Here is a 19373-nt window from a genome sequence, read left to right as displayed (position 1 = left end):
GTCCCGGCCGCCGGCCGAAGTTGGCGCTCGCCGCGGTGAGCAGGAGCCCCCCGCCGCCGCCAGCCGGGCCACGGTGCCGCCCCCCGAGGGCGACAAGCTCCGCGGGCCGCAGCCGCCGCCCCCTCCCCGCGGCGCCCGGGGGCGGCAGCCGGAGCGGAGCGGGGCGGGGCGGGAGCCCCCCCCCCCCCGGCCCCCGCCCGCGGGGACCCTCCCTCCCGCCTCCCCGCCCGCCCTACCTCCCCTCCCCGCCCCCACGCACCGCCAGAGCCGCCCGGGGAAGCGGCGGCGAAGGAGCGTCTCCCCAGAGCCTCCCGCCGAGCCCCGGCCGCGACGGCGCGGCGCCCCCGGCCCGGCCCGGCGATGCCGAGGGCGAAGGAGGCGGCGGCGGCGGCAGGGCGGCCGCGCACGGAATAGAGGCGCGGCGGATCGGGGCCAGGCACCTGCCCCGCCGGGCTGCCGCAGGGCACCGCGGGCACCGAGCCGCCCCGCCGGAGGGAGCGCCGCCCTCCCCGGCCGCCCGGCCGCCCCGCGGGGGGAGCGCGGGCGGGCGCAGGGGCAGCCCCCGCGGCCATGCGCTGAGCGCCGCCGCGCCCGTCCATGGGGCGGCGCTGAGGGGCGGCGCGGCGGGAGGGCGCCGGGGGCAGGATGAAGTCGCAGCTCTTCAGCCGGTTCCTCCTGCTGCTGCCCTGGGTGCTCATCGTCATCATCGTGCTGGACATCGACAGCAGCCGGGCGCCGCTGCCCGCCCTGGCCCCCCGCGGCGGGGGCGGGGGCGGTAGCGGAGGGGCCCGGCCGGCGGCGGCGCGGGCGCCCCCCCAGCGGCGGCCGGAGGCGGCGCTGCCCACCATCTATGCCATCACGCCCACGTACAGCCGCCCGGTGCAGAAGGCCGAGCTCACCCGCCTGGCCAACACCTTCCGGCAGGTGGCGCGGCTCCACTGGATCCTGGTGGAGGACGCGGCGGCGCGCAGCGAGCTGGTGAGCCGCTTCGTGGCGGGCGCCGGCCTGCCCTGCACGCACCTCCACGTCCCCACGCCGCGCCGCTACAAGCGGCCGGGGCTGCCCCGCGCCACCGAGCAGCGCAACGCCGGCCTGGCCTGGCTGCGGCAGCGGCACCAGCACCTGCCGCCCCCCCAGCCCGGGGTGCTCTTCTTCGCCGACGACGACAACACCTACAGTCTGGAGCTTTTCCAGGAGGTGCGTGCGGGGCGGGGGGCGCGCGCCGTTTCCCGCCTCGCCCCCCCTCGCTGCCGGCCTCGTCCCGCCTCAGGCGCTCGCCGCTCCCGCCCCTGCTCGCCCCTCGGGTGCCCGCCGCCACCCGTCCCGCCTCGCCGAGCCCTGACCCCGCTTTGCGGCGCGCCCGGTGCCCCTCGCCCACAGCCCGGGCGCGGGTGAGGCAAGCCTGCCCCCCGGCGAGGACCCTTCGCCGCGCCCCGTCCTTCCCCGGGGTCCCCAGCCCTGCCCGGGTGTGACTGCCCCTCTCTTGATGTTGAGTTTCTTGTTCCTCCCCTCCGCGGCGCCCCCGCACCCCACCCCCAACTTTTTACCGCTGTTTTCTCGCTTTCCTGCTGAGCGAGGCAAGCTGAGGGCTTAGCGATCCCGCGTTTTTGTTAAAACCGGGATGAAAAGCGCGCTTTGATACTTGTTTTTTTCGGGCTGCATCCCTCCCCGCAGGGCGAGCTCGCACGGAGAGAGCCGCTGTCCTTCGCCGTTTTTTCTTGGCGCGGATGAGTTAATCCGGAGCCGGCTCCTTCACGTGGAGTTGCCCAGTCCTTTTGAAGCCTTTCACTCTCAAAAGTAGCAAATCGTTTGTGTAATGACCAAACACCCTTTCAGGAGTCTCTTTTGTGAAGGGACCTGGTTTTGTCTTTATTGCGGCCCCTTGCTGAAGGGCTTTGCTCCTTCTCGGTGGGAATTGGCAAGTGCTCGGGGGAGAGGGTATCCAGCTTTCTTTCTGGGTGCCCCTTGGCAGGAAGGAGGGGTGTTTAGTAAGGGGACATAAAACAGCAGAAGAAAGATCATGTGCGTCTCCTGTGACAGCTGGAAGAGTAATCTTGGCAGTGAAATGAGGGAGGGAAACGGAAAAGTAGATTGGCAGCAGATAGGGAATGTGCAGGACTTCACACTGCAGTCCACGTCTTCTGCTGGTGGGTAGTGCTCTGTGCAGTGCTGTACACCCATGTTCTGCAGCTTGGAAGCACTGTGCTTCCTCACATGCTTCGCAGGCGGTAGGTTGAAATGAGCAAGATGCACGGAATGTGAAGCACGTGAAATTTCCTAAAGCAAGTTATTTTAGAAGTGGTTATGTTCTTTTATGTTTAGATGCAAAATGCTTCTCTTTCCGTGGGGCAGGTGGGCAGGTGCAGGGTCCCCATTCAGCAGGAATGCTCTACTTCCTTTGCCCATTTGACATTCAGCGTCGAAGCTGCTAATTCGAAGACCTTTGCCTGGAGGCTAAACCTTTGTTGTAATTGATTTTCTTAAAATCTCATGGCTGTGCTTAGCGCATTATAATGCAGAGTGATTCCACGTACCCATCTTTGATGTGATGGGAGTGTCCACCTCTGTTCAGGATATAAAACTAATTTCATTCAGTCTTAGGGAGTCTGTAAATTGATACAGAAAATACACTTCACCACAATGAGTAGTGTGGAACAAAAGATATTTGGAGACAAATCTCTACTTTTTTCTTCCTCCTTCATCTTTTTTTTTTGTTCCCCTGAGTACCAACATTGAGGACAAGCTAAAGGAACAGTTTTGACAGGCATATGACATAAGTGACCCACAGCTGCTGAAAAGAGGTTCAGTCAGGTTTATTCTTTTATTCTAATTGCTGTGACTGATGAAATGAAAGGGTACAAATTACCTCTGATCAGCTAGGAAATGCAGGAAAGCAAGGGGATAAACCTGTCTGAAGGGTTAACCTTGAAAATTGCAAGCACAACAGGCAGTGTGTTGCCTTGTGCTAACAAGAATGGTAATCTCCAGTATGCAGCTCCACAGTTCTAAGGCTTCTTTTTCACCAGGGTTCAGCTGCTGGGGAAGAGGTGTTTATTCTGAGCCTTGTGTTTGCAGGCAACCACACATGCATGAATGAGTTTTCCCTGTGAAATGTGGTGGTTGGAAGGCTCTGTTACAGGAGTGGAGAAGGAGCTTTTGCTTCAGTTACCACTGCACGTTCCCATGACTGTTTTCTGGGCTCGCTAATGAGTTGTATGCAAGGTCTCTGGGATGCTGCTGGTAGTAACGCAGGGAATGCCTTGTCAGCCTGGCAAAGATGATACAAGTCTTTTGGCAGGCATTGCCACCGGGATGTGCCTTTACGATGAGTGGGAGGTTGTGTTTGGAGAGAGCCAGTAGTCTTATTTTCAGTCGAGGCACCGCTTGAGGGTTGTTTGTGGGGTTTTTTTGTTGTTAAAAAAACTCTGGTTTTATGGATTCTGCCTTGACAGCTCTGTAGTAAATCCTGATCTCTCCTTCAGGAATTGATTGATTTGTGAGGGTAAACTGTGCTTGTCTTCTCCAAGCATGAAGAGAGCAGCTTCAGAACGTGTTGTGGGCAGATGAAATCTGGTAGTAACTCCTGTCATGAAAGCAGTGGTAACAACACCTGAGAGGGAGGGTTTTTTTTTTTTTTTTTTGGTTTGTTACCCTGCAAGCAACAATCCTCCAGATCTGCAGTCGTGTAATGCCAGAGGAGGTCTGATAAACTGTAGTCTGGTCACTGGAGAGAGTAGTATAAATGTAGAGGGACAAGACTGGAGCTCTGAATTCTGGTCCTACCACCATCCTGTGCTGGCTAGGTGACCTTCCGTATGTCACAGGCGTGGGCCCAGGGTCATGTGGCTCCCAAACTGCTAACAGTAATGTCTGCTAGCATCTGCGGGCAAGCAGTTATGTACATTTGCTGGCTTATGAAACAGTAGGTCTGTCTTCTTTGTAATGGCTTTCTTCTGAGTCAAAGTCGGTTTCAGTAACAGCAGTGAGGGCTTGAGGGGGTGGGAGCCAAGGCTAGTTAGGACCGTGAAATTGACATGAGAGCAGTGTTGGAGTTAGGGGTGCATTTTGCTCAGAAGTCGTAAAAGCATTACTATGGCAGAAGTTGTGCCAGGGAACTGCACATCAGTGAAGGATTATGTTTAAGGCCTTTGCTGTGGGTTTCCCTAGTGCCCTTACAGAAGATGGAGCCTTTTTAACAAAGCAGGATCAGCAAAGGCTTTACTGTGAGTGGAGGTGTATAAACCATAAGGGCATGATCAAAAAGGAGCATCCTTTGACATGAAACGCCATGGGATACTTCTGAGAGCTTTTGATGAGGAAATTCTAATCTCTGTCCAAAGTACTTCTGTCTGGTACTTACAGGAGTGAGTACCTTATATTTGATATGGAGTCTACACCTGGGCAAAATGTATTTCATGGAAATCGGGACACACACCCCCACACCCACAAACCCCCTCAGGCTTACAGTAGTGTTTTGCTGGAAAATGTCACCATCTGTAGTAAACATGGAACCCCCTGGTCCTGTTTGTAATTGTCTTTTTTCAAAGACATACAATGGCATGTGGGCGTATTGCTTAGTTTTGCCAGTCAAAAACTATGTCCTCAAAGTCAAACTGAGCAGGGTCTGGGCAGGTTTAGTTGTCATCAGGTGGAGAGCCTGGTTTGTCTTTCTGCTGCTACAGTGTATTCAGCACTGAGTCAGCTAAGTATTTTGTTAGGAAAAGCTCCCCTTCCCTGGAAAGGCTTCAAAGGATGAATTTGTTCATTGATTGTGAAATTCTTTGGAGTACTGAGTGGGGCTGCAGCAGTGATGAAGAAATAAATCCAGGAACAGAGATGTGGCCTTAGGGTTATCCCCAACTCCTTCCGTTGGAGAGTATAGTGGTGGTCAGGTAAAAAATCACACTTTTACTTAAATGCTGGTGGCTCTGGCAGATTGTGTTTTATCACTTATTATTTTGGGATCCAGACCTTGAGAATAATTTATACCATTTCTGCTCAGGTATGAACTGTTCACCTGGAGGTGTCCATCTGCATCTCTCCATCAAAAACAACAGTCCACTTTCTGAAAATATGTTTTTATCAGTTGCATGTCAGTCTGTGTTCATAACAAAGCCACTGAGAGGCCTGATATCCCACCTGCCATATGTGATACGCTCTACAGATGTTTCTACGTGAATCGTCATAACTTCTATTTTTTACTGTAGGCTGTTCTTTTTGGAGTGACTCTGTTATCATTTCTGTTGCGTTTGTGCTGCGTCTTATTCCTGAATGCAAGTTATTGTAATATTGTGACTGATGCCTAGCAACTGCCAATTTCATATTTTTTAAAATTCCAGAAAGAAAACGTTAGGTAAAGCTGGCATTCCACATTCATAGAGAGATTTTAAAAACAAGATTAGCCTAAGTACTGGAAACCAGACACATAGCTAAGTTTAGTTTCCCTTAACTCTTTGCATCATTCATGTGTTTCTGTGTCTCAGGCATGTTCTCTGTATTTTGTATTTTGTGTAGTTGGGCAAAAGCCACCACTTCCTTGGTCCATGTGTGGGTACGTATGCAGGTCGGAGGAGTTAGTGTCAGAGGACCACTCTGCTGTTGATTGTGCAGACTCCTCTGAAACCTTGGGTGAGGGATGAGGTGCTTATGGAGTACAAAGAACAGGAGTAAAGGTCCAGCATGTGTGAGAAAGTGAGCTTGCTGCATTCAGAAATGCATTGATTTTTAGAGATTCCTGTCTGGGTTATATCTGTCAATTTTGTATTTTGCTCAGACACCTAAACTGAGATGCATGTGAAATTAAAATGCTCATATCTAAAACTATGATCTCCCTCACTGCCAGCCCTAGCCCTTTAGTCACTGATGTCTTAAACTTCTGTAGCAAGATTTGCCAGGTGCCTAGAGCATGCTGCTATGGCATATACCATTTACCTTGTCCCACGCTATAAGGCGTGATGGGAATACAGTCTTGCAGCATGGAGTTCAAAGTAAATTACACATTAATTGTCATTTCTAAGGGAAAAGCCCCAAACTTGTATTTAATAGCTTAGCAGTTAGCCCTGTTTGCCCACTGAGTTGGGGACCAGAATTCAATTGGCTGTAGCTGTTGCCTGTGTAAGAACACCCTGACAATGATGGTAGAGCTCAGCCCTTTCTCCTGAAGTTGAGGTAGTCTTTACAGGTAACTCAAGATTCGTGGAGCCACAGAGAAGGTGAGAATATGATTGGTGAAGAGGACAGTCAGCTGGATTGCTCTTTGTAGAAGTAACTTAAACATCAAATTAAACAAAAATTGACTAACATTTTGAAGGTATGCTATTGCTGATGTCATGGTCTAAATTGCTCAGGTAGGATCATCCTCAAATCGACCAGATGGGAGCAAAGATTCATGAAGAACAGGGGGGAAACAGGAAACATTTTGTCTTGGCTAATGGACGTGACCTTCTTATTGAAGGTTAGGGCTGTCCAGCTGTGGTGATTTTCATAGTGGCACTGTAGAGCAGAGGGCATGTTGTACGAGAGATTTGGACTGAAAACATTTTCTTACGCCTCTGCCCTTCACTCCCCCAAAAAGTATGTGTGAAGGTAGTGGATGTTCTAACAGCTCTTAACAGTTTATAGCCCCAAAAATAAATCCTTGTTATTAAAAATAGGTCAGAAATGCAGGCATTGCATGTCACACAGGTTCAGTTTTCCCATGATCACCTTTGTAAAACATTTTGAGAGCGACTCAAAAAAGACGTTACAGAAGAGGTGAATATTTACTGTTTATTCCAGCTCTGACTAGGGAAGGGTAAATGCTCCTTAGATAACTTTTACATAACTGTCCTAATCTTTATACACTGTATTAAGCTAATTTCTATGTATTTTTTAATTTATATATTTATGCAAAAGATTGAAAAGTAGCATAAGTGAATCTGTTTATCTTTGAAAACATGAAGATCTCTTGGAGCTGGTTGGAAAAAATCCAATTTTTGTTATAGTCTTAAAAATAACATTCGGTATTCTAGACAGAATTATATATTAGCTGTCAGTCATTAGTTGTTTTCTTCATTAAAAAAAAAGGATCTAAATATGAGTTAGCAGTGCATTAAATACCTTTCTAGTATATAAATGATTTAAGAACACGACATTTTAAATGCACACTGACATTCCCCTTGCATGTAGACATGTAGTACCTCTGCTAAAGAGGCTGGATTAGAAAAGACTGGGGAAGGAACAATGAAGTGGCTTAAAAATGAGAGGAAACAGTGACAAAAAAAAGCTATTTGAAGCACATTGATCCGAGTGAGGGGCTCTGGGTTACAAAGTACCAAGCACTGTCTGTTTCTGTACTTTAACAGCAATCTTTTTCTTACCTGTGAAACTGATACTGTTACTATGAAAGTAATTACACATGGTCAGCGGCTCTTCAGTAGTACAGTGAACACAACCAAGTAGCGTAACAGAAAGTAGGATGAGAAAAAGATGTAGTGAGTAGAAGGACCAAAAGGAAACATGAACAGCAAATGTTTTGGAAGTCTTCCCAGTACAGAGAAATTGGCTTCTAACTGCTTCAGTTAAATTTAGTACAGTTTTCTCCTGTAGGGAAGCAATATTGACATTTGTGCCCAAGGATGCTGGTATAATTTAGAAGCATTACTCATTGTATCTGATATGTAAAATGTTGCTTGAGAGAAGAGGGAATTAATCTGTCCTTCCCTCTGCAGTGTGGATTGGGTACGAATCAGCAGAGGAGGTTTAAAGCAGATGTTTGGAAAAAAAGCTTTCTAATGGTGGGGATGGTGAAGCACTAAATCAGATCACCTGTGAGGGCTGCAGAGTAGGCTAGATCAATGATTGGCAATTTTTTTTTATTTGTAGACCCTTTCTATAAGTTTTCCCATGGAGACATAGCCTTTAGAGTCAAGTTTACTGACAACAAACTTACTTTTTAAAGTTACTGTCCCCTAAGCGTCACAGTCCCTGAACCACAAAAACCACTGGCACAGATTTCCTGTGACTCAGTACCTCCTTTGAAGTAACGGTGAGTAGGGGCAGAAGTTCCGTTTAATGCCTGGGGAAACGGGCGTAGCATCACTGCAGCGGAGCTATCCCTCTGACTTGTAGTGCAGTCACGTAAGCGTTGTTGAAGCAGAATTCGGCTTCAACTGACCTGTGAGTAATGCAGGATGTCTGTGTGAGAACTGATACGGAACCTGGCTGTGCTTGTGCTTTAACACATAGCATTTTCCTCTGTGGAAAAGTTGTAGTGAAGGAGCTCTAGATCCCGTCTTTAGTGGTAATAAATCAGAATTTTGCATAGAAATCTGCTGGAGTCTTTGCTGGGGTGGGGCGAGGCAGGTGTGTGAGCCTGGATGATAACATGTAGCCCGACCAGTACGATCACAAATTACATAGGGGTTGAAATGAGAACAGAGGGGTGGGGAAAAAAGCTTACTGTGTGTGGCAGCCAGGTTTGCATTTGCTGAGAGCTTTGAATTCTGAATAGAAACGCATGAACATCATGCTGCAAAAACATAGGGTGGTTGTTCTAGCCTGGAAGCCTTTTCACTGTACGAAGTATGGCCACGTTGCCTTCTGTCTGTCACTTGCCTTCATTCCCTTTGGGCTTTTATATTTTATTACTGGCTTGGTATCTTCTCTAGCCATCAGTCTGGCGCATTCCATTAAGCAGTTTTTCTTGATTGACTAATGAGATGCTATTTTTGGCAATGCTTTTATCACTGTCTATTATTGCTCAGCTACATTTTCTGCATTTTCACTTGTTATTCTTTAGTGGTTCCTCTATTGCTACTGTATTTACTGTTATATGCCTTGCACTGGGGGTTCTTTGGTCAGTTGTTACTGCTCTCCTGTCATTTCCTTGCCCACTCTTTCCCAGTTGTGTCCTCCCTGCTTCATTTGGGTTTGTTCTACCATGTTACAGAATGCTTTCCTCATCTTCCCCTATCCAGCACATCACTTTCCTCCTATGCCCAAGACCCCCTTTCAAATAACCAAAAGTCAGAAGCATTTCCAGGAGGGAGATGCACCCTAACTTAAGATAGCTGCTGAAGCCAGGCAGGATGAATCACATCAGTAGGCTCCTACCTGTTCATTAACTATAGAAGTCTAACTAGGATAGACCAGATGCCTAACTTACAAAGAGTTAAGTGTGAGTAAGTTGAATACCATTTATGTAAGCTACAAGGACTTAAAAAGCTGCATATTAAGACAGCATGTGCTACCACACATTAAAATGACAGAAGAGTAATTTGGGAAGCTGTTTGTAAGTTACAGGATTTTGGCAGTTGTTTAACCCACAGTAATAAAGCTATTTAGAATGACCATGTGTTTGAATTGCCTTTTTGTGTCCCAGTGATTAGCAGCATCAAATTAAAGATGCAAGTTGGCCTTTTAATCCAAATAATAGCTTTCTCCCCATCATACATAAATACAGCCTTAACACATCAGTATGTTAACTGCGGTAATGCTATTCTCAGAAGATTAAAAGAAATATTCCTACTTTCATTTGCCTAGCATATCCTCAGGCTGTGAGGTGTTTCAGAATTAGCATAAATACTGGTCTAGATGTGCTCTTTCAGTTTTTATTTAAAGGTATTGCTGTATTCTTGACACCTGCTTATTTCATTTTCCAAAAATGTAACCTGTGAGAATAAAGAAAGTAACCCAAGGACAAAATCAAGAGCTCTGCAGAGTGTTACTTACTTCCTTCTGAAGTGTGGTGGCTTTACTGACTTAACTCATAGACACCGAGATGGACCCAAGACTGTCATAATTAAAACTTCTTGGGTCATTTCATGCTGGTTTCATGAGGTCAGTGAGATACTTTTTACTGCCAAGTTTTTCCTACACACTGTGTATGGTGAAGTATTAATGTACATGAGTCTGGTTCTGCTAGCATAAATGAAGTGGCTACTATTGACCCAATTCAGAAGTCTCATGTGATCTGGCTCATTTTGCAGTACAGCTGTCCAAATGCTTACTGTGAGAAAAGGCAGGGTATGTATGGGCTATGTCCTGGTTTCAGCTGGGATAGAGTTAATTTTCTTCTTAGTAGCTGGTGCAGTGTGTGTTTTGGATTCGGTGTGAGAGCAATGCTGACAGGATACTGACGTTTTCAGTTGTTACTGGGGGATGTTTGTACTAAGTCAAGGACTTTGCAGTTTCTTGGGCCCTGCCAGTGAGAGGGCTGGAGGGGCACGGGAAACTGGGAGGGGACACAGCCAGGACAGCTGACCCAAACTGGCCAAAGGGGTGTTCCATACCATATGACGTCACGCTGGGTATATAAACTGGGGCAAGAAGGAAGAAGGGGGGGACGGACATCTGGCGTTATGGCGTTTGTCTTCCCAAGTAACTGTTAGGCGTGACGGAGCCCTGCTGTCCTGGGGCTGGCTGAACCCCTGCCTGCCCGTGGGAAGTGGTGAATGAATCCCTTGGTTTGCTTTGCTTGCGTGCGCGGCTTTTGCTTTACCTATTAAATTGTTCTTATCTCAACCCTTAAGTTTTACATTCCTTTCTCATTCTCCTCCCCATCCCTCTGGGTGAGGGTGGAGCGAACGAGCGGCTGCGTGGGGCTTGGTCGCTGGCCAGGGTTAAACCACGACAGCTTACCATGCTTTAGCTATGCCCTTGTAGCTACAAGGTGCCTGCCCTCTCTTGCGGAATTTTGTGTTTACCATGAGTACAGGTGGCTGGCACAGGGTAGCTAAAATGCTGCCTATCGGTACACTAGTAATTTTTTCAGGTATCCATACCCTCCAGAAGGTGTTAATGGCAGTGCAAAAAAGTTAGTGGGTGTCTGTGTTGGTCCTGCAGTTAATGCTGGTGTAGCACAGTTGGGTGTGTGTGGCTTGATCATGCCCTTGGAAACGTATTGGCAACTTGCCTGTGTAGACAAGCCCAACAGGATGATGTCCTGTGCCCATGTCTGATGTGTTTGGATGTTGCTATAAATATAGTGTTATCAAAATTTGCAGAATGAATGTATCATTCACACCAGAGCTAGATGATCTTCATTAGAAGGCTTGTCTGATTTCTGTATCCAAATTAATAATTGCAAACTCTGCATTTCCTGAACGGAGGAGTAGGAGAGATAGGAAAAATGATCTTAAGCAGGGAGAACGGTTACAGACAAACACATTTAAAAATAACCTGTGGAGAGATTCATGGGGGTCTTTCACTGGCAAGTAAATAGTCAATGGTTTGGATAGGATCCTTGTGAGAAGTCCCCATATTGGCAATTGTGTATATACCCTGTTCTTACACAATACAGACTTCTGCTTCTGAGTGAGATGATCTGACTTGCTGCAGCAGTTATTAGGGTGGAAGTAAGATAATTTTGCTAAACAAATTTAAAGATACACAAAGAATTGGAGGGAAAGAAGGTGCATGCCTCTCTTCTGTGTGTACATACGTATTTGTGGATTTTAAAATACATATTTTATGCCTTCCCTATGTGAAAGTTACCCTAAGAATCTGCTAATGTTTCTAGCTTAGCAATGTGAACCAGAGTGATGCGACATCTTTGTTTTTTCCGGTGCATCTCCTGGGAGTCTAGATGATATGCATGATAAATCTTTCACCTTGGCAGAAAGAACATGTTTAATATTTAACCAAGGTTCTCTTTTACTGAAGTAAAGTCTATCAATAGGGGACTGCAGTTACAAATACATAAAACTGTGTGTGTTTTTGCCGAGAGGAGTGCTTGGGAGGAGAAAGGGATAATTTTCCCCTAAGGAACAGGCCTCAATTACAACAGAAGACAAGAGATTGTTTTAAAAATCTATCAAATTAAGCCCATGTTACACTGAAATAGTTTAATACTTGCTTAAATAGGACCATTTTTAAGTACAGTAGTTAAAACAGTGGCTTCTGAATCAGTGTGGTTAAACTGTGCGAGCTGCAGCATCTGTGCACTCATCTTCTCAAGTTCTCACACCAGACTGTCAGTGATTTTCCCATGGGGAGCAGGGCGTCAGGGTTCATGTCATGTTATCTCCTGTTTACTGAAGAAAATGGTCTGCTAACCAGTGAACTGAATTCTCTGACTCCCAGTCATGCGTGCTTTTTGCTAAAGAAAGAGTAATATTTTAGTATCTATTGATTCCTCAAGGTGAGATGAGGACCACATTTCTAGAATTGTATTTAATTACATTTACACCATTGGGAAAAACACTTATTACTGATAGAAAAGTAGCAGAAGCACCCTGCCTGACTTGCTTTCTGTCCTTCTTGGAAACTTAGCAGAGCTTTGCAAGAGAAAAATGTAGAAGTTAAAAAGACTTAGTCCAAGCTTCATTTTTTGTGAGTCTTTAATGGATCTGAGCTGCATCAATTGTACAAATGTAGTATGTTGCAGGTAGGGAAAGAGTTCTGTGTCACAATTTCCTATGCTCAGTGTATTTTTTACGAGTCTCAAACTAATTGTACTTGTCTTAATGAAGTCTGTATTTGTTAATCATTATTATAACATTCTCTTCTCGCTGGGCTTGTACAATACGTCAGCAATCTATAGAAATAAGTCCAGTAGCTATAGTCTCACAGATAAAAAAGATCTACTACACCTTTGAAAGCCCAAACAAACAAGAAAACAAATGCTGGGGTTTTTATGGCTTTTAAATGTTTTGGTATAAACAAGTAATATAAATAGGATATTTTCAGTAGAATTGAGGTGCCTATGGGCTAGAGAGCTGGAGAGTTCACGGAAAATGAGTGGGCACACACAGCTTTCAAATGCTTACTCTGTTGGTCCGAAATCTGTGAGCTAGAATTGCTTTTAAATACTTAGTCTTGATGATTAATGTGTAGGCTTCCCACCAACACTTCCCAAAAAAGCCTACTAGGAAAAGGTGCATGCAGTCACACCATGCCTGCCTCTTGCAGATGCGTACAACCCGCAAAGTATCAGTATGGCCCGTGGGACTGGTAGGAGGACGACGGTACGAGCGCCCAGTCGTGGAAAACGGCAAAGTTGTTGGCTGGTACACTGGCTGGAGAGCTGACAGGCCCTTTGCTATTGACATGGCAGGTAAGTACCAAGTCTCATGATACATGTCACAGTAACTACTACATTTTTATGAGTGGGAAAGACAGTGATTTCTCAGTGTAAGCAGCTTTTAAAACTTCTGAACTGCAGCTGCTGTGTGTAGCCTTTTGGCACTAAATATCCTGGAAGTCTTAGCTTGCACATCACATCTAATTAAGTTGCTGCTTGGTGATATTTGAACTTACTTTCACTTGTTTTTAATTTTATGAGACAACTTGGCTTTTATGTTGTATAAATTGTTTGTCTGAAACAAGTTCATTGTAAATTAATTCATCCAGTTAATTTTTGCAAGGAGCCCCTGCCTTTCATTGTCGTCAGTCTACACCAGACAGTATAAATGCAGACCCTTCTTAGACCTCATGTTGTAAAATGCTACTTGATCATGAAATTATTTATTTTTATTGGTTATTTGGAATGATGGTGATAACTGTAGATGGATATAGTTTGAAACACTGGGCTTAGGGGAAGAATCATTGACAGCTGTAGCCTAGTGGATGAAGGTAGAAAAACTTCAAAATGGATCTAATCAATCTTCTGCTGTGAAGTTAGCACACCACGTAGCTCTGTCTCGCTGTCAGTCCATGCTTAGACAATCTTTTGTATATATTCACAACTGCTACAAGAATCACCGCTGTGCAGAAGTCTGATTTCTGATGTAGCAGCAGCTGGTTTCCCAGCAAAGGATATGATATTTGCACTTAAGCATCTCCTGTATTCAGGAAAGAGAGGGAAGGGAAAAGTTAAAATACAAGAGCAAGAATGGAGTAGAAATAGACAGCCGTTTTATTTTTTCTTAATTTTGTTGTTTGTTTTTTTTTTAAAAAAACAACTTATGTTTTGGGAAAGGGAAAAGGACAGTGCTTTCCCATCTCAACAGAATATTTGTATATGGATCGAAATGTCTGATGAAAAATGTGTACAGTATTTACAGTACAATTGGTTAGAAAGAGTAAAGGAGAACTAATCATTGTTAACACCTCAAAGACAGAAACATCAACAGGTGAATTTTTCTGCAATGTAGAAGCATTTCAAGTTAATAGTATCACCTGGCATGAAAATAACTATTTGAGTGTCCAGGTAGAGGCATTCCTCAGAGGAGAAGTAGATATGTCAATCCCCACACCCATGCCGCCTGTTGAGGACTGCAGCTGTGCATTTTAATAGTTTCTGCCTGTGGATTTGTAGATACATACTGATACCATGCTGCAGAAGTGGTTACTTGTGGGCATTATAGATGATAACATGGTTCGTTAGCAGCAGGCAAAAAGCCATTACACAACACTGGCCAAGGGAGTCTAACATAGACACGAAGTTCTGAAGTTGTTTACACTTTGCAGTTGCTGGCTGCAAACTGGTGTGAGGGAAAAGCAGCTCCATTAGGAGCATTACCTGCTCATACTTTTACCAAACTGACAGAAGGGAGGGTTACAGAGGCGAACTGAGAGGATAGGAAGTTACTGCAGATCCACAGATGAGGAGTTATTACTTTGTGAGAGAACTTTTATTAGTCTTCAAAAAAATAACTGAAGAAATTAAATTACATTTTTAATTTCAGCAAGGATTGAAATGGATCCTGTGCAGGCTGGTAAAAAGTAATGTTAAGACTGCATTTTCGTTCCCCTCGGGAATATAACGGAAGGGCACAGACAAACAGAACAGAACCTGCAAATCTAGAAGTGCACAGGTGTCTCAGCAGGTGCAGTCTGTAGGATGTGTGGCAACACTCAGATTTCCACCCTTGCCCCCCTGACTCTCCAACATACCCCTGGGGACTTGGAAGACTTGCTAACAAACCTAAGTGGTACATCAGTGGCATTCCTCCATCTGCTAGCACTGAATATACAAGCAAATTGGATTATACCACATATAAGGAAGATCAAGGATCTCTTTTGAAAAATATTACCATGAAATAAAAAAGGTGCATACATTAAACAGCTCAGCTGTCTACACCTGTTTATATAACTAATGTTCTGATTCCCAGGACAAAGGAGACTCTTTGGTTTACAGAACTACCTTTTCATATTTGATTTTCCTAAGAATTTCATCATGAGGCTGGGTGTGAAAAGAGCGACTGCTTGAAAGGTTTAGGACCGCTAGTTTAACTTGTGGCTGTTCAGAGGAAGCACATCCTTTCTTTTAAGCACATAAACTTCTTATTCTAGACTTCAGAATACAGGGCCAAATTCAAATCTACTGTAAGTGGAGACAGGTCCTGCTGATTTCATTAGAGTCACCTCAAAGACCCTAGCCAGCCAACTTCCCTAGATTCCCCTTTGAAATACACTCACCGACAACAATTGCATTAGATCAGTAACAACTGGTTACTACTTAAGAGAAGTTTGTCGTTGATGCTGCTGTTCTTGAATGCTACATTGCATTCACAAAGCAGAGTAGCTGTTTCCTGTGTTGCTTCTTGTTTGGCAACCAACACACCATGTGAATTAGTTCATGTGTTTTTAAAGTTACACCTCAATTTTAACTGTAGGTGTGTTCCAGAGTTTCATGCAGACCTCCTTACCCTCAGGTAAGGAAAAAGCAAGAGAGAATTGGGTGTTGTAAGTGAAGTGCGACATTGATTCAGAGGTGGGCACTGTTGTTTATGATAGTCCTGATTTAAAATCTTCTATATTAAATAATGCTGTTAGTGGTTTGCTTTTGGCTTGTTCCCAGTGCCAGAGTTTTTGAGCACCCACGATCATGATTATCCTGTCAAGATTGTTCAAGGAGAACAGATGCATACATACAATGCTAACATAGGTTAGCATTCCAAGAGCTACTTCAGTCGTAGAGATTAATCCACGCCTGTGAATCTCTGGGCAGGCAGATTTTGGACTTGTCCAGAGGTCATCCACTGCGCCCTAAGTCCCTCTGCTAGGGCCTGAGCAACCACCTATTTTTTTTTAATTTTTATTTTTCTGTAGTTATGAGATCTTTAGTACATCTATCTGATGTTTTTCTGAGAAAACAGCTAGTCTATTAATGACCCTGCCACCCCTCCATCAAAGGCTACCAAGTATTTTAAATGCCGAGTTCAAAATTGAGAGCCTCTTCCATGGTGAATTAACTGTCAGCAGATGCCTTTGTTCTGAACTACAGAAACTCCTGGTTGAGCATCTCTGCCTTACTGCAACCCCAACAGTGTGTCACAGGGAGCAGGTAACTTGTAAGAAGCAGACCCCAAGCCGTGGCACGTTCAACAAGCCAAAGGTAGTACCTTGAACTGTGTGGAAACCAGTAGGTCTGTTTCAACACCAGCACTGAGTATTAGCATTTATATACTGCAGAAATGATAAACACTTTCAGTTTCTAGCTTGCCTTCTGCTACTCTCCGATCTAGAGCATTCAGGAAGCAAGGGCATTAATTACAGCAACAAAATCTTTTAAGACTGGCTTCAGTCTAACTGGATGAAGAAAAATGGTTCTGCCTTTTAACAGAAGCCATTGATCTACCGCAAGTGAAGGTGTGAATTAACAGAAACAGCTTCCATAGAAATGAGCACAGATGTAGTCTTTGCCCTGTCCCCCTGGTATCTTGTCCTCTAACAAATTAATTCTTCTCTACATGTCTCTTCAGCCAATTAGATTTAATTTGCAGCCTTGCATTTAAATACAGAACACCTCCTTACATTCCAGCTCTGAAATTGTCCTGTGGCACTTCACGTGAACTTAAGCCCAATATGACCTTGTAGGAGTAATGATCAAGTAAAAGAATTGTATGCATGTAGCACTGTTCAGTTGCGCTATGCTGGAGACAGTAACCCCAGGTTAACCCCTGTTTGGGGGTAGCATTCAAAATAATAGTGTCTTTTCATCTATTGCCACAGGATCATTATCTACTGAGAGAAGTAACCTAGTGCCAGTCTGGTCAAAACCTCTTTTTTTGATCCCAAAATGATCCATCTGCGATAAAAAGTCAACTGAAAGTGTTCACTAGAAAATTCAAGTCAAAATGTCATACATGTGAAATTAAAGCAGTTCTAAAGCACAGCCAGAGAGCCAGGAGACAAGTCTCCTTGAATTATTTCCTCTCTTCAGGTTCCTTTATTGGATTCTTTTAAGAAACAAAGACTTTATGACCACTGGTCAAGGAAACAAACCTCGGGCCACAGGCCAGTCAGCGCACAGAGGTCCACGTCCTTGCCACATACAACACTCAGTTCAATAATTTTGACTTTTATTTGATGCCTGAAAACCTGGGGGATTTTTGATAGCACCCTAAAACAGTGGTTTGCAATAGCATGGTAGCAGGGGGCACGGCCCAGCTGAACACCTGTGTGTAGGAAAAGCCCACCCTCAGAACTGAATCCAGTTTTCTCAACAGGAGAGCAAGCTTTGCAACAAGAGAACCTAGGAGAAATTAACACATGGTTAAGTATAGGCTACAGGGCCTAGGGAGCCAAGCTGAGACGTGCAAAGATAACCAGCAGACAATCTGCCTGTCTCTTCTGCTTAGAATGCACTTCTCCACTCTAAAAACTAGGACAGTCATTAACTTTGGTGCTAATGACTGTTTATTAATGAAGTTAATTTATTAATAAGTAATTATGTTAATGAAGTTAATTACTTCATCTTCTCCTTTCTGGATGACCAGCTTAAATCTTTAAAATTTAAATCTTAAATCTTTTTTTGAAAGAAACGGCAGCTCCCCCTACAAAGCAAGCTTTTTTTTGTGTGTGCCCAAAATACCAACCACACTAAAGCACCATGACTTTATGGTCTGTTCTAATTGAGGGGGGAAAGCCCACCTTAAACAAAAATACTGAACTAAACTAGACCAGTTTGTTCATCAGCAATAAGCCTACAGTCACGTTTCACGGTGCAGAAAGCTGGCTGTATGCACTGCAGCGCTCTTGCTGACTGAGTTTAAGCTCTCAGCTTCAGCTCTTCACAAATGACTGTGCTTGGCTACAGACAGCACTGGTGCGGAGCCCACCTTGTGCTCCCTCACAGCCAGGCTACAAGTTGTAGGAAGCAAGAAAGCCCTGTAGTCTGCTGAAGAAAAAGCCCTAGGAAGAGAATTCCAAACTGCTGTTCTTTTGCCTGGTACTGCTTACCTAAACCGAGCAGCTGCAGCAGAGAACAGCTGGATCCCAGCACTGCTGGTAGCAGGTGGCGCGGTCTGCAGAGCTTAACAGCACAGGGTGAGGACAGACTACAGCCAAAGTCGCGCACCTCCTGCAAGTCTTTTATTTGCTAGAGTACTCTGCAAGGTGTGCATAAGCCCTTCCTATCTAGGCACCTATTAGTCTTCATCTTAGGCAGGATATAACGTATAAACTTAAATGTGTTTTCTGCAACTGTGTCCGTCAGTTACATCCAGCCCATAGTCTTCACCTGCAGTGTCCAAATCCTTATTTAAAAAAAACCCCAACACCCCAAAACAACCAACAGACTTCAATTTCTGGTGTCTTCCTGTGCTTTGCTACAAGCAAGAGCATGACAAAAGTGGTTTCAGTGTGCCTTTATTACATGCGACGTAATAATTACTTCCTTGTATTTTCCTTTTTAAAAGGCTCCTATAAAAGCCACAGGTATTTTCAAGGAAGATACAGTAGCAAGACAGTGCTGGTAAGAAAAGGAGACAGATTTATATTCTATTAGAGAAAGTTACGCTCATTATTAAATTGAGAAAATTGTAATATGGGCTTTAGAATTAAGTGTTCTTGCAGTTTTCCAGAGCAGATGTCAAAATTGTTACTACTTCTGTCATAAAGGGACAGCTGGAACCACTCTGAACTGCCAAAAAAAGGATTTCTTTGGTAGGCTTGGCCATTAGACATAAGGAGTTACAAATGCAATACTTTGTAAGTTGAGTTTTGAGTCATACTTAAAGCAGCATACACTTGACTGAACATTGCTGGATGAAAGCTGGAGAGTTCTATAAATAATGGCTAATTGGAGATTCATGCGAGCTGCTTCAGAGAGGGCAAGTTTGTTCGAATTGGTGATGTGTCAGCTTGTAATCTCCCTTTGAGGGACCTGATGTATGTTATTAGAGGAACACTGCAAAGAGAGGCACGTGCGCTGATGAAGTCCTCTCAGTTGTGCTGTGCAACGCACAGATCAGCTGCAAACTGTCTTGCAGGCCACCGTTGATGAAAATTATTCACATGTCCACAACAATGACATGGTGTGCAAGGCAAAATGTTAATACGACTTGTCTTTCATCAACAGTAATGTTAAAAATCTCTAAAGATCACAGTTGTAAGTAACATTTTAACCTTTTTTCCCCCGACTCTCACCTTTAAATGTGGAAGTGTTTGTACAGTATAAATTTCATACATTTTACTTAAAATTTAGTCTTCTTTGTTAATTAGAA

At 44.9% G+C, this 19373-nt stretch overlaps 1 protein-coding gene across 2 annotated transcripts in view; it reads left to right on the top strand.

Moving 5' to 3' along the window:
* The first annotated feature begins 258 nt into the window (after positions 1 to 258).
* Positions 259 to 19373, top strand: part of B3GAT2 (beta-1,3-glucuronyltransferase 2) — a 32261-nt gene continuing 13146 nt past the window's right edge. For both annotated transcript variants that reach the window (XM_055809583.1, XM_055809584.1), the window contains exons 1-2: positions 259 to 1197; positions 12892 to 13036. In XM_055809583.1, coding sequence (XP_055665558.1) covers positions 646 to 1197; positions 12892 to 13036 — 697 coding nt within the window. In that variant the 5' untranslated portion in view covers positions 259 to 645. The remainder of the gene's footprint in view (positions 1198 to 12891; positions 13037 to 19373) is intronic.

Source organism: Falco peregrinus, chromosome 7 (genome assembly GCF_023634155.1).
Source record: "Falco peregrinus isolate bFalPer1 chromosome 7, bFalPer1.pri, whole genome shotgun sequence".
Taxonomy (NCBI): Eukaryota; Metazoa; Chordata; class Aves; order Falconiformes; family Falconidae; genus Falco; species Falco peregrinus.
The sequence above is the reverse complement of the archived record's forward strand: the minus strand, read 5'-3'. Positions and strand labels throughout refer to the sequence as shown.